Here is a 14002-nt window from a genome sequence, read left to right as displayed (position 1 = left end):
ATTAACGGTAGATGAAAAGAGAGTGCTCAAATGAGGTTAGGATCTGGAGTTAGAGGACGTATGATCCGCTGAGGAGAGTTGGGTTGAGCAATACGATGGCAGAAATGATCTTAATCTGAAACTTTAGTTTACGATTGACGATCGGCGTTAATCAATAGTGTCCCTGCCACTTGCGACCTTCGGCCTCTTCACTTCTACGTTTTGTAGTCTGGCCGCTGGGGATACCGCGCGAGTCGGCCGCGCCGCGCAGGTAGGTCTGATTCGAAAGGTTGTTCTGTCCTGTGGTTCCATACGATCCCACGGCGGCCCGAGGGTCCTCGTGAGGGGATGGCAGAGAGAAAGATTGATGTGAGCCTGACGGCAGGTTGGAGGATGACTGGCGGCTGGTTTGCCTCATCGACTGCCTCTTGTTCTGGAACCTATCAACCACGCCCGATTAGCACATATTTTGTGGGTCATGACGACCGATCATTGGACTTGGCGGACAACACGCACCATATTTGCACGCTACGAGCGGACATGTCAAGTTTACGAGCAAGATCGGCCCGCTCTTCGGTTGAAGGGAAAGCAGTGCGTGCGTAGACCTCGTTGAGGACTTTCAGTTGGGTGGCATCAGCGCGCTTGCGCTTCTTCTTGATGGAGGCTTCCTCGGAGGGAACTGCGGGTGTGTCGTGTGTAGCGGGGAGAGTCCGCGCATAGGGTGAAGGACCGTGCGACTCCACCTGCCCGGGCATACCGCGCTCGGGTGCATAGACGTTCATGGGGATCTGCTGCTGTTGGGGTACGGTCGGGTAGCCGTACTGTGACTGCTGGTGATACGAATAATCAATGGGAAAGTTGGGGGCCTGAGCCCCGCCGTAAGTCTGCATCTGGGCTGGCACAGACCCATATGCGCCACCGCCAACGCCACCGGACTGCCACCGGTCTCCAGAAGGCGAGGCGCTAAGTGGGGGTAGTTTGCGAGAGGTCGATTCCCCGGGAAGAGCGGGCGACGAACGCGCCGTGTAGTTGTAATGTTGCTGAGGCGCGTATCGCGCATCGTAGTTCTCGTAGTAGTTCGAGGCGTGCTGCTGGGTCGCTAGAGGATATTTTACAAAGGGCAAGGCATGTCGGAATGCAACTCAGTGGATAAAGTGAACACTCACGTGCGGGGTTCGACCACTGGTTGCCGTACATGGACGCATGCTCGCTGCGCGCGGGAGAAGTGCGAGAGGCCATGTACTGGTTAGGATATGTATGAGAGGGCACTAAAACCGCATTGTGAAGGTTGAGCAATCGCAATGTGCGCGAGGCGACACAAAATTAACAGACCTGGAGAACGTGAGGTTGGAAAAGCTGAAGAAAGAGGAGGGAGCACAGTTCGCCCACCCTGTCCCGTCCCAAAAAAAGCTGAATCTCCCGGAGGACTTCTACGTGACTTTGGTATGTTGTCGTAAAAACGATCGTCTCGAGGACTTGTCATAGTTAGTTATAAAAGATAGAAGGGGGTAAAGTAAAAGAGGAAAGGGAAGGGGAATATTAGTTATGAATGAAATAGAAGGGCGGGGCGAATATAAGTATGAAGAGGCACGAGGTATTCCTGCTGTGTCAGGTAAATGCCGGGGGCAGCGAGTGGGTGAACGACCGAAAAGCAAGGAAGGGTGGGCTAGCGTATGACGGGCAGGCAGATTCGATCAATCAGGGATGCGGTATGGGCGAGGTCTGCACGAAGCGAATATCGCAGCAATAAGAGGGAAGGACGCGTGTTCGGATGACTGGGCTAGGGCAGGAGAGGCAGGGATGAACACGAGTGTGATGATGCAGCCAAGATGCAGCAGTGTACAGGCAGTTCAGGAGCTTGGAACTAATGTGGATCTGAGTGGATGAGCAGGGGAACGCGGCGAAGCGGGATGCTGAGATGAAAGAGATGAAAGCTATATAAGCCGGGAATTGGGTCGAGAAGAACACAGAAGCGTAACAGTTTGTTCCGTCGCCGTCAGATGGCTCGCGGCGGCATTCCAGGGATTCATAAAACGCGCTCCAAGAGAGGGGGAAAGAAGACGGACCGAATAACTGGGCCAGGCAAGCTGTGCCGAGCAGGCACGAGGAAAAAGGTATGCGAGGCGCGCCGCGTTTTCCAGGGCCTCGTGGCTCGCTCATGGCAAGCGTGTAGGCGCTGCGAGAATGGTGTAAAGGCCTAGGGTGGAGAAGGCGTCCGAAGGGCGGACGGGATTCTGGTTGGCGGCCAAGAACGTTTACTTACGAGAAGTTGATCGTATGTAGTAGGTACTGGTATACATTGTGTATCGAGATTCGGTGTATGCAGGATCAGGCAAGTACGAACACAAAGAACAACTTTAGATCTGATCGAGGAATCGCCGACAAGCAAGGTCCTCAAACGGGGTCCTCCACGACATCGCGTCACAACAATCACGTTTCGTCGATCAAATCTGTATTCACCTTCAGGGTCGCCTCGGCATCCGCCTGTTCGAGCCCCACCGACGCCAGCCGAGATCCTCGGCCAGACACATACAGTACGTAGGCGCGGGCAGTCATGCATTCATGATGCACCTATTGGCTCGGATTCATGGGCCGAGTATGACGCTAGAAGACGCTACTAGTACTGAGACTACTAGTACGAATCGTACGACGGTGGTAAGACACGGTGTTGCTTGACGCTCAGCAAGTCTCAGCGTCAGCGAGAGTACAATCAGCATCGTGAGAAATAGTTATGTCATACCACATGATGTCACGGGACCCCGTGACGGCACCCGTCACCAGAGACGCTGGGGGCTGGTAGCGCAGGAGCCAGGTAATCAGCTGCAGGGTGAGTCTACTGTGGAACAAGTCACCAGCAGATAACGACGAGCGACGATGCCTGCACGCCCGTTACCGACGCCTCCAGGCCCCCCTGGCTTTCCACCTGGGAGTCCCTATGCCCAGGATTTCACCTGGTCAACTCCCTCAGATCTTATTAACCATCCAAGTCCCTATCCATACCCATCTCAGTTGCCTCCGACACAGGATGTTTACGAGGGGGACACAGCGCAGATGCTCCCTGCGGGCACCCTTCTTCACAAAGGTTTCTACGATCTTCTTGCGATGATCCCAACTCCATCCCCGTCACGTCTGTTTTGGGGCCAAGAGCGTGACCGTACAATCCGCGCGCCTCCAGGCGCAGAGATTGTCGCAGGTCCCCGTTACGAAGATATCAAACCTATTCCAATTGTCAAAGACCTACACCCTCCCTCAAGCCCCCCGGCCGTGAAGAAAAACCGTAGGATAAGTAAAGATATGGTTGGCCGCCCAACTGGTTTCGTGTACGTCTAATCGCATGTGTATCCCTCCGTCTGTGGGTAGCTCATTCACCGCCTCTCCATTCCAGGCATCTCGTACATGCTTCTGATGCAGACCAGTATGAGGCGCTACTCGTACGTTGGGGCCCTGATGGCCTCGGAAAGCTCGGAGGTTCGCATAATATGCGCGTAACAGCCTGTTCTCCCTGTGCTCATAGCTGCCTCCTCAGACCCGCGTTGGGCAAAGCCCATTAAATCCAAGGTCCGAGATATGAATCAGGCAAGAGCGGTGAATCAAGTTGTCAACGCGCTCAAGCCTTCCCAAACTAGTGGCCAAGATAGCCGCTTGCCTCTTCGAGTCGTCAACGGTGGCAGCACCAACACCTCCTCCACTGTCACTACCGCCGCGCGGGAGAATGTACGGGTCTCTCCGGTAGATGGTCTTCCTGGTGGCCGTCCGGGAAACTCCACCATTCGTTGGGCCGGAGGACTAATGGCTCACCCCGAAGAGGATGATACATCTTCAAAGGCGCCCGAGCCCGAGCCAGTGGCTCCCCCGAGAAGCGTCGAGCCATCCTTGGCTACACTCGAAAAAGCAGTTTCCGCTCGGATCTTCTTTGAGAATCTTTACTTCCCCTTGTTACGACAGCCTCCGTCTCGCGAACAACGAAGACTGGCGATGGAAAAGGATATGACGGATATGTGCCTCAGTGAAGAGCAGAAAGAGATGCTGCGAGGCCGCTGGCGCCAGAATGAGACCGACTATCTGCGTGAACGTCGGCGGAAGGTCGATGTGACCGCCTTTATCAAGCTCAAGACCATCGGGCATGGTTTGTTTTTGCGCCTTATGGTTGCGTTGGAGAGGAACTCAGTCGTTCTGCTTCCACAGGAGCGTTTGGTGTAGTTTCCCTCGTCAAAGAACGAGCTACGGGTCAGCTGTATGCTATGAAACAGGTAATTTCTCCGATCATAGCCGTCATTCTCGAGACTTCATTTTACGATCTCCACCCTTTCATCTAGCTTCGAAAGGTAGACATGCTCCGCAAAGGCCAAGAAGGCCACGTTCGTGCGGAACGAGATGTTCTTAAATCAGCCTCCTTGGTTACTTCCCCAGGCGGAGCGGAATGGATTGTCAAGCTACACTACAGTTTTCAGGACCGCGATAACCTCTATCTGGTCAGTGTGAACGCCTCTCACACAGGAATCTCTTGCTGATTTCATTTCGATTTCATCTTGATTTCATTTGTCTAACAATAACCCAGGTCCTTGAGTACATGGGCGGCGGAGATCTACTAAACCTGCTAATTGAGCGCGATGTCTTTGAAGAAGACTTCACGCGATTTTACGTCGCCGAGGTGCGCCTTGTTCCTAATTTATGCTTTAACTCTCATAACTTAAATTTATTGTCATCCAATATGACCTGTAGATGATCTTGGCCATTGAATCATGCCACAAACATGGCTTCATTCATCGCGACATTAAACCGGATGTCAGTATGTTCTCCTCAGCGCCCCGCACATCAAGGCCCGCCTACGTCATGCTTCGAACTGACGGTGTTCTATGATTTTTTTCTGATAGAACTTCCTTTTCGATCCGGAGGGGCACATTCGTTTGAGCGACTTTGGACTTGCGTCAGTACCTTCACCGTTGCTTTTATGGGGTATCTGTCACCGTTTCTTCATGAGCTAATATTTTCCTCGCCTAGTACTGACCTTCATTGGGCTCACGATACATCCTGTGACTAAGTTACCCTTTTGGTCAAGAGCGCCTTTGTGCTGAGAATTGGTTGCTTAGACTATGAACAACAGCGCCGGCATCTGCTTCACAAACATGGCATTGATTTGGATGACGGCAACGGCATAGCGGACGGAACCAAAACAAGGCGAATGGATCGGAAGGACATCGAGCTGCTCATGGGCGACAGCTCGGGCAAAGGTGGCATTTTCACATGGCGAGAGAAAAACCGTAGGAAGGTACGTGGCTTCCATTGCTAACGTTCACTTCCTTGATGTTCACCACCCCGCCCACCGTGCTGCCATTGGTTCTCCATCCTAGCTTGCGTACTCTGTGTATGTGCACTTTAAGTTCTAGACTAACGTCGGGTCGCTGAGTTATGCTTCCATTCTGTTCCTTGCCCGCAGTTGCGGTACCAATTCGTATAGTGAGTGCCCTAGCATTGATATGCAGGGTCCTTACATAGTGTCGTTGACTTGCTTTCTTCTTCAGTGTCACCGGAAGTAATCCGAGGGCAAGGTTACTCGTTTTCCTGCGATTGGTGGAGCCTCGGTGTGATTATGTTCGAGTGTTTGTACGGGTACGTCGATTAGTGGGTCCTACTCGGCTCAATTCTGATCCAGTACCCGCGGTAGGTTCCCCCCATTCGTCAGCAACTCGGTAAGACATCTACACTACTATATTTGTTCCACATGTAGCTTTTCCGGCAGTTGCTGACTGCAAATACTCCATGATGTAGCGCCATGTAACGCGGCAGAAGATCCTCAACTGGAGGCAATCGCTCAAATTCCCGTCTCGGCCACACGTCTCACAGGAGGGAATTAACTTGATGAAACAACTGCTGTGCGAGCCAGAGGATCGCCTTGGAAGCCAGGCGTCGTCCTCGGTGTTCAGGCCTGACTCCCTCGCCGTTCACGGCAGGCGCAGTGGTTTCATGCTGCCTGGCACAGCGACTGGCTGCATTGACGGCGCCCACCTCATCAAGGTGCGTTTTTACAGGAGATCGTCGTCAGCGGCGTTATCGACCCTGGCTGTGTTTGGAACGCGGACGTTGTGTGTTGACGAGGCTATGTTCGTAGGCTCATCCTTGGTTCCGTGGCATCGACTGGCAGAGCATTCATCGCTACCCGGCGCCTTATAAGCCCGAGCTCATCACTCCAGAGGACACCAGACATTTCGACTCCGACATCCCAGCGGAGGTACGCAATCTATGCCCCGTATAGTCATCTCTGTGCTCACTTAGCGCCTGGCATGTATGCAAACAGCCGCTTGCGCCAGCCAATGGGGCTCCGCCTGATGCTACCAAAGACCCCTTGTTGAGGGACAGGCTGCACGGGGAGGAAATTCTCAATGTACGCAAAGCACTTGCATTTGCAGGCTTCACACACAAGGCACCCCGCGTTATCAACTACGCGCGTGCCGACCAAGCGTTTGCGGATCCGGGGTTGCCCGACATGGGCGACCAGGAGACCATCCGTGGACGGTCCAGATTCCGACAGTCGCGCGACATTGGCACGGGCAGAGCGATCTCTCTCTAGAGACCTAGGCTCTAGAGCGAGCGAGCGAGCGAGCAGACGGCCCGCCTTACACGTTGTACCCAACCTGTGCTGCAAGCCGGGGTGCTTATCATGACTGGACTGATACTAATGATGACGATCGCGATGACGTTGCGTGGCACCCCCACGTCCCATGAATGACCCTCGTCGCCTCTGCGCAAAGGCAGCGTGGCTCACGACTACCTTAGTGATTTAATCTGCGATTTAATTCTGATACCCACCCTCGTGGACCTTAAACCTGTGTCATGTACTACAGATTTTATTACCGTTGTATACGATTCTTGCTTCCCCGTTGTTTGTACGTCTGCTATCCATACACATCAAAGCACAACATGTATGCTATACTAACCCCATTTCTACACTAGTTTCAAGGCGGTGTGGCCCTGCGTTCGTATGCTTTGCTACTATGTGTGTATACACTGAGGATGCTGAATAAATAAGAAATGCGGCTCGACAAGATGCGATAAATACAGAAGCTATGAGTACGTATGCCGATAAATAATGTGCGGATAAATAAGGATGCCGATGAATGAATGCATGATTCGTCAAAAAGCGTCAAGGACCAATGCTAGATGAGCAGTCAGATAAATAGATAACGTCCAAAGACTTGCGGTCGATGCTGGATTGATTGTGCCCCTTGAAGAACCTGAATCGATGGAGAAATTCGTGGCGGAATCTTGCTGGTCGTGACATGAAATGCTACCTGTTCGTTGGGTCCGGCGATACCGAGACTACTACCTTGCCAGCAAGGACGCAGCGCTTAAGGCGTTGCACCCCGGGACTGGCCGTCGCTGTCGTCGCTGTCACCTTCGCGCTGCCCGGCGGCTTGGGTGTGCACACGGGCGTGACGTCGCATGTTGCTGAGGACGCTAAAAGAGCGACCACAGCCCTCGAACGTACACACGAAAGCTGTACCCGAGAAAGCCAAAGCGAGCAGAGATAGCGTCAGCGATCAGCGGAACAGCAAGGAGCCTGCAGAGACGCAGTCGGGAACGGAAGTGATCACTCACGCCGCTCGCCGGTGTGGCTGTTGAGGTGGATCTGCGGGTGACACGGTGATCAGATTGCGTGAGTAAGATCGCCGGCGGCTGGGTGCGTGGGTCCGAAACACATACTCTGAGGCTGCTCGGGCGGGAGAAGCCCTTGCCGCAGTATTCGCACTCGTATCGCAGCGACTGTATCCCTTCCGAGCTCGTGGACGTGTCTTGCGAGGTGTTGCGGCTGTGAGAGCCTGGGTTGGGATAGACGTAAGGCACGGGCGGAGACGGTCCTGCAACTCCTGGAGGTTGAGCCGCGTAGTACCCGGAAGAATGGCCGCGAGATATCTCGGGACGCTGGGGGTGTTGGCGCTGCTGCTGTGCGTAATAGTCATCCATCCTCTGGCCTGCACTGTGTGTGCCTGGCAAAGAATAGTAGTTCATTGGCGCGGTAGCAGAGGCTGCGTACTGCGCTGCAGCTGGGTCATGAGGGTGAGGTGCATGCGAAGGCAGGGCGTGCGGGTGCATTCCCGAGGGCGGATACTGTCGGCGAGTGTGATCAGCATATGGATGCACAAACAGACATGGTGAGCGCGGATTCAAATGAAAGCGAGGCGAATACGCCGAAAAATAATGCGAACGTATACGTACTTGCAAACCTGGTCCCGCGAGATGTTGTCCCGAGGGCGACAGCGCCGGATGGGCATATGCCGGTACAGCGAGACCCTGCGGTCGTTGGCCGTACTGCTGTTGCTGCTGCTGTGCTTGGGGGTCGTTCCATGGCGGGGTCGTGCTCCCTGGTGGCCGCGGAGAGAGAGCCAGCTCATCTGGGAAGGTGGCATATTAATAGGGGGTGAGCTGTAAGAGTCGAGCAGGTCGAAGATCTAGAATGCGCACCTCGGAAGAGGTCACGGACAGGAGGGAGAGTGGGGCGGTCTTGGGCAGCGCGGGCGTCGCTGGCCGCTCGTGGTCTATCAGCCATGAAGACAGGGGATTTGAAAGGGGGAGGGGGAAGGGGGAGCGCAAGAGAAGACATGCTAGTGCACCCGCAGTGGACGGGTTATATGGAGATCGGAGGGAGCTGCCAGGACCTGTGGGCCTGTGGATCAGCGTATGTCCATGAGCCAGGATCTGTGCTGTCAGAGAAACGTGACATCGACAATCATCATCGCCAGAGTATGGTCTTGTGTGTTAGTTGGATTTGAGTATGGCACCCCACAAGGCTGCAGACAGTCTCAAGTGAACATGGCCACCGTTTCCAAGTTCGGTCGTCAAACTGCAGCCGCGCCTGATCGTCTCCGCCGTCCGTCTGCTGTGCACCCTCCGACAAGTGCAATACAGAGACAATTGTGGGAGCATCGATCGCTCTTGCCTGCCCTGCGTCTGAGCAGATCTCCACTTCGTCCCATACAGTCCATGCTATCCCCTTGTGTGTCCTAATTGCCTGCTCTTCTCTCCCAGGACAAGGTGTCACTGCACCGCTCTCTGCCTCTCGGATGAATTTCTGCGGGGAGAGCGGAGCATCCGAATCTCAGATTAACTACTACCGGATCAATCGGCATCTACATCAGTTGTCGTGATACCCATTACTTCATAGCGGAGGCGCTTCTCTCTCTCGACTTATAATTACAGTACTGATAGACGTACCTAGCTTGAGACATGGCATAGGCACATCCATCGAGGCAATTCCCCACAGCCCTTGCAATGTCCCTCTCGGGTTATATTTATGAACCACTGGCAGAAGCCACCATCATCTCACCTCCAGTGAACACGCCCCTTCGTCTCGCATCCATGCACAGCGGTTTTCACACAGTTTCGATCCCTCGTTCAGCATAGGATCGTCACCGTGCCTAACTACTCGACAGCTTCACCCCTCGACTGAGACAGCCCACGCGTGCGCATCCTGTTGCACGAATAAAATAGGTTATATGGGCTCTCGCGCTCCACGACGTAGCTCTACATGTCTCCTGGCCACTAACTGTCATCGTAGCTCAAGTACCTCAATATAGCAACACGATCGAAGCGGCACCGTGATGCCTTCTATGTGCCAGACACTCCAGGATTTGCGTCACAGCCTTATTTGGCACATAACCTTGTTAGCCAATTACCGGCCCAACATTCTCTTCCGGAGTTTTTGTCTTCAAGGACAACGCATGCAGTCCGTCTGACAGCTCCTCTGAGAGTGCCGCGTAGATCATTCGGTGCCGCTGCATGGTGTTCTGCGAGTAACAGTGTGATACGTGACAGATGGCAGAGCTCGAATACCGATAGTTACATACCTTTCCCCTGAACTCATCTGAGATGACATACACGGAGAAATCTAGGCTGATGTGAGTTCGACTGTTCAAGCAAAGCCGACGGTGTGGACTGATGTGTGATGTTTTGATTGCACATACGGGTTTCGCCGCTGCCTCCACCCTGAGCACGCATTGCTGCGTGGTGCCGATGTAGATGCGAGTCGTTCGTGATGGTGAGTTGGGATGGTTGCAATGCATTGGTGAGCTGCCAAGTTTACCCCGTTCTTACTCTACGCGAATGTGATATTCTAGGCTGGAGTCGCTTACTTTGAATTGTATTGACGATTCAACGGGGCCGGGGGTGGAGGAAGCCATGTGTATTGTCGATCGCGAATCCTTGTAGAGCCGGCGGATCGTGGTGCGAAGAGATTGAGCCAGCATGATAGGTAAGGGAGAATCACTTCTGGCAACCGCGACCGTTTGGCCGAGGCACCGTCGCTGGACTTAATTTGTAACTCAGCCGATGCCGAGGTTTGCCGACGCTCACCAGCGATGAATGATGTGCTGTCGCTCTCTGCAGACCTGTCGTTTCAGGGGTATTCGATGTCTTTCCAAGCCGCTGCGGTGATCATCAAGAAGTGAATTGTTGGAATAGGTCAAAAACGAAATTATTTGAGGGAATGACCATGACGAAACGCGACCTATCAAGTTGGTGGGCGCGGAGTTCGGACAGTTGCTTACGACCGTAGCAGACCGTAGCTTTGAACGTCCGCGTGAAGCCTAACGCAAACTCCGCAGTGGAGCAGCAAACAGCAAAACGATCCACTTCCGTTGGAGATACATAACGAGATTATGGTCCAAGCGGTAACCTCGAAAGTGGCAACGCAGCCGATACCCAAGGAGAAAGCAATAGCTGCTGTGACTGTAAAAACAAGCGCACATGGACGAAGAAAACATATGGTAAGCCAGCGCCGTGAGCATGTCGTGCACATGTATATGGCTCGATCGACTGATCAACGCCATGCGTCCGTGTCGATGACAGCGATCCCGTTTAATTGTGACGCGTCGGCGAGACAGGTTAGACAGGGGCTCAATACTATTTCCAGACGCGACATCGCGTTCGACGCGGTGGCGCGCTTCTTAGTACTGACCACTATCCCATTCTCCAGGCCCAAACTCATCGCCAAGTTTCTAACGCGATAGTCCCCTGATGATCACGAATGGTGTCATACCAGGCACGTCTGGCGGTGAGGAGAAGGAGATGACCCGGCACCAGCGTGGTCTCGTAGATACGTGTTTTGAAGAGGGGCAGTACGAGAGTGGGATCGCGATGATGGAGCAGCTTCGAACATCGAGGTACAAACCGCACCCGTATGTATCTCGCTCTCTTCAGGACGCGGAAATTTATCGGCCCCTTACGATTCCATATGGCCTCCTTGGCGCATAGTGCTCACATCCGACAAGTCCTATACATTGCCCTCTTCCCCCATCCTTCGGCCGATTCCAGCCAGCAACCATCCATTCTGCCCCAGACTCCCCAGCGATCATCCGCCAAAAGCAGTCTGCCCCCTATCAAACAACCGCTTGGTCCATCTCTCGCAGCCTCCGAGGCCGCACAGCGTGTCCTCGTCTCTCTCGCGCTCACCAACTCGCCCGATTCGCTTGCTCGTGCACTTCCACAATATGCCGACACCGCTAGATCAGGCCAAGTGTACACCGCGGATGAGGAGGATTCCGCACTAGCGCGAGACGCACTGTGCATCCAGAATAGCAACTACTGCTGGGACCTACTTCGCCCTGGCTTTGTGCACCGCAATGGTGCCCCGGCTGCTAACCTGACCAGTTCGAAAGCAATTCGAGCTCGTGCCGCGTCGATCTCTAAGCAGCCCAGCGAGGACCCGGGCTCCGTCGCTGAACACGCATGGAATGTGCTCGAGTGGCTGATCTGCATCTTTGAAAAAGACGAGGTACAGAGTGCGCAACGCGGACGACGTGAGTGCCTGAAACTCTGTGCTATTGTCAATCGCAGTGGTGGCTAATCTAGACACCGGCGCGCTCAGCTGCCCATTCCCAGCTTCTGCTTTCGCATATACCTCCGCCCAAGGCGGGTAGCGGTCCCCGGACAGATGCACAGGCCGCGCTTGACGTCGCATTCTACGCCCTAGATCAGGCAGACCCTGTGCGGAAGCGTTTAGGGTTGCGCCTCCTCACACTGGTGCGCAATATGTTGCTAATCTGATAGGAATGCGGCATCCTAACCAAACGGGTCGTACAGCTCATCAGTCTTGCTTCGACGCCCCACCTCGATCCTCAAGCACTCGGATCGTCAATAGCGACTCGCCTCTTTCCCCCAGATGCAGAAGTCCCAAGCCGCGTTCTTTCGCAACTCCCGGCTTCACAGCCCATCCTCGCATTTATCGTGACGTTCTGTGCGAAACAGCTCACCGACCTCAACTCCGCCAAAACCACCACCGACAAGGCTCCAGCAAATAGGCCCAAGCCTCAAGCCCGTGCTGCCCGCGCTGCTCGTCGCAGTGCCGCGGGTGATGCTATAGGCGATGCATCTCCAAGTGCAGCACCGTCTGCTTCGGAAACAGGCTCCTCGGCGATGTCCACGTACACCATCTCGCTCCCTCCTGGCACCGAGATATTCAAATTAGCGCAAACGACGTACAAGAAATCGCGCCTTGCGCCAATACAGGTTGACGAACTAAAGTTTGAGATGCTGCGTACATTTGGCCTCATTCAGTATAACCTGCCAGCAGGCGAATGCGATGATGAGTGGAGGAAAAAGGTAGACGACAGGTCGTTGGAAGATGTTTTCCGCAATGTATTAGGCGACGGCAAGGAAAGTGCTCTTTGGGCAGACACCTTGGCGGTCTTATTTTGCCCGCCGAGCACGCACTAAGATAGCCTGTTCATTGATTTCTTTGTACATGCGTAGACTATTGGTACTCGTTATTGGTAAAATACTCATCCAGAATATTCCATGCTCCTAGCGCGAACTTTGATCGACTATCACCTTGCGAGATGGTAACGCTTCCCGGTACATGTCAAGGGGAACATAGCCGATGAAATGTTCGCTGCATAAAATGTCAGCAGCCTTGCTCTGGTTAAAAAGAAATATAGACTGACTCTCCAAAACCACCTACGAAATACACATGCTATAACAGACATTGCATGAGCACGCTTGTCTTACTGGAGAACTATCACTTACATGTGGGTCAAAGCGTGCCCAATACGACTGAAAGACAGGCAAGAAAGCGCGTTAGTCTTGAGCAGCAACCCATCATGACGACACCTACTATATGTGCAGCTTCCTCGTCCTCTGGGAGCCACCACTCCGCATCAGGGTGTGCAGCAAGATAGCACGCCTGCAGCGCCTCGCGATCCGGCACATCTTTGGCGTTCTCGTAAACGGTGACGGTACCCATGAGAGCTACACGAGCGCGGGCCGCTGCCGGGTGTGGGTCCGAGACCGATAGGGTCACGACGTGACTAGGCGACTGGAGGACATTACGTGCGTGCTGCGATATCGGCAGGAGGAGGAACGTCAGGGAGCCATTCGTGTGGCAGCTGTGCATGCAGGCGGGCATCAAAGGGTTCCCGGTCAGCATAATGTCAAGGTTGGGGCGGTACCGAAGGTGCAATGCATCAATGACGACGACGGATGGATAGAGATGGATAAAGGCGGTTACGAGATGTGTACGTGATTGTGTGGCCTATACGTACCTTGCGTAATACTCCTGCAACGAGAATGGCTGACCTGCGCATGTCAGTGTGTGATGATCAATACGACTGACATCTGAGCGTTATGGTTTCCCTTGCGTACCGGCCATCGCGGGGTGGTCCTCGGGAAAGACAGTGGCCATCGTCGCTATTGAGTTCGGCGAGTTGTCGACGAGGTGTCTAGCGATCTTGGCTGCATTACGAGACGATACGGGTATCTCAATGCAATCCCGAGATGGATGGACTGCATTACGAACCTGCATCTTGAACCGTCTCCCAGGCCAGCGTTTGCCCTCCAAAAGCGAACAGGGACACCGCAAAGCTGATAAGAACGTTCAGGAGGCTCATGTGCATTGTACGATGGGAGTAACGATGAGGAACGATCAGTACCGGTGTGTGCAAGAGCCGGTACAACCAAGCTACAACGTCCTACATCGCTCATAGGGGTAGAATTCTCACCTTATGAGCCCCTATGTTGTGCTAATCCATCTTAC

General features: G+C 53.9%; 6 protein-coding genes across 6 annotated transcripts; 2 read left to right on the top strand and 4 right to left on the bottom strand.

Annotated features, from left to right (window-relative positions):
- Positions 1-95: 95 nt before the first annotated feature.
- CONPUDRAFT_143144 (homeobox-domain-containing protein) lies at positions 96-1218 on the bottom strand (the record flags this gene model as incomplete). Its single annotated transcript, XM_007768796.1, has 3 exons — positions 96-419; positions 496-1078; positions 1146-1218. 3 exons carry the CDS (start codon positions 1216-1218, stop codon positions 152-154), a joined length of 924 nt encoding a protein of 307 aa, XP_007766986.1. The 3' UTR covers positions 96-151.
- A 1557-nt stretch (positions 1219-2775) lies between these two features.
- CONPUDRAFT_136285 (kinase-like protein) lies at positions 2776-6917 on the top strand. Its single transcript, XM_007768795.1, has 17 exons — positions 2776-3299; positions 3365-3447; positions 3506-4105; positions 4165-4229; positions 4296-4451; positions 4538-4630; positions 4702-4764; positions 4854-4906; positions 4981-5012; positions 5070-5248; positions 5331-5344; positions 5417-5436; positions 5502-5589; positions 5645-5669; positions 5749-5994; positions 6089-6208; positions 6275-6917. Exons 1-17 carry the CDS (start codon positions 2854-2856, stop codon positions 6545-6547), a joined length of 2556 nt encoding a protein of 851 aa, XP_007766985.1. The 5' UTR covers positions 2776-2853; the 3' UTR covers positions 6548-6917.
- Positions 6918-7020: 103 nt separating this feature from the next.
- On the bottom strand, positions 7021-8578 carry CONPUDRAFT_164140 (uncharacterized protein; the record flags this gene model as incomplete). The annotated part of the gene is made up of 5 exons (XM_007768794.1): positions 7021-7474; positions 7576-7606; positions 7681-8085; positions 8194-8369; positions 8440-8578. The coding sequence occupies 5 exons, from the start codon at positions 8576-8578 to the stop codon at positions 7326-7328; spliced, it is 900 nt and encodes a 299-aa protein (XP_007766984.1). The 3' UTR covers positions 7021-7325.
- An 852-nt stretch (positions 8579-9430) lies between these two features.
- On the bottom strand, positions 9431-10170 carry CONPUDRAFT_136283 (bola-like protein). The gene is made up of 4 exons (XM_007768793.1): positions 10107-10170; positions 9939-10044; positions 9822-9862; positions 9431-9761 (listed from the first exon to the last, which is right to left on the bottom strand). Exons 1-4 carry the CDS (start codon positions 10152-10154, stop codon positions 9639-9641), a joined length of 318 nt encoding a protein of 105 aa, XP_007766983.1. The 5' UTR covers positions 10155-10170; the 3' UTR covers positions 9431-9638.
- A 675-nt stretch (positions 10171-10845) lies between these two features.
- CONPUDRAFT_164139 (uncharacterized protein) lies at positions 10846-12766 on the top strand. The gene is made up of 4 exons (XM_007768792.1): positions 10846-11150; positions 11227-11771; positions 11840-11994; positions 12055-12766. Exons 1-4 carry the CDS (start codon positions 10990-10992, stop codon positions 12685-12687), a joined length of 1494 nt encoding a protein of 497 aa, XP_007766982.1. The 5' UTR covers positions 10846-10989; the 3' UTR covers positions 12688-12766.
- An 8-nt stretch (positions 12767-12774) lies between these two features.
- On the bottom strand, positions 12775-13213 carry CONPUDRAFT_51896 (uncharacterized protein; the record flags this gene model as incomplete). The annotated part of the gene is made up of 4 exons (XM_007768117.1): positions 12775-12862; positions 12915-12943; positions 12997-13023; positions 13085-13213. 4 exons carry the CDS (start codon positions 13211-13213, stop codon positions 12775-12777), a joined length of 273 nt encoding a protein of 90 aa, XP_007766307.1.
- Between the last annotated feature and the right edge of the window lie 789 nt (positions 13214-14002).

The sequence above is a fragment of the Coniophora puteana genome, assembly GCF_000271625.1.
Source record: "Coniophora puteana RWD-64-598 SS2 unplaced genomic scaffold CONPUscaffold_4, whole genome shotgun sequence".
Lineage (NCBI taxonomy): Eukaryota > Fungi > Basidiomycota > Agaricomycetes > Boletales > Coniophoraceae > Coniophora > Coniophora puteana.
The sequence above is the reverse complement of the archived record's forward strand: the minus strand, read 5'-3'. Positions and strand labels throughout refer to the sequence as shown.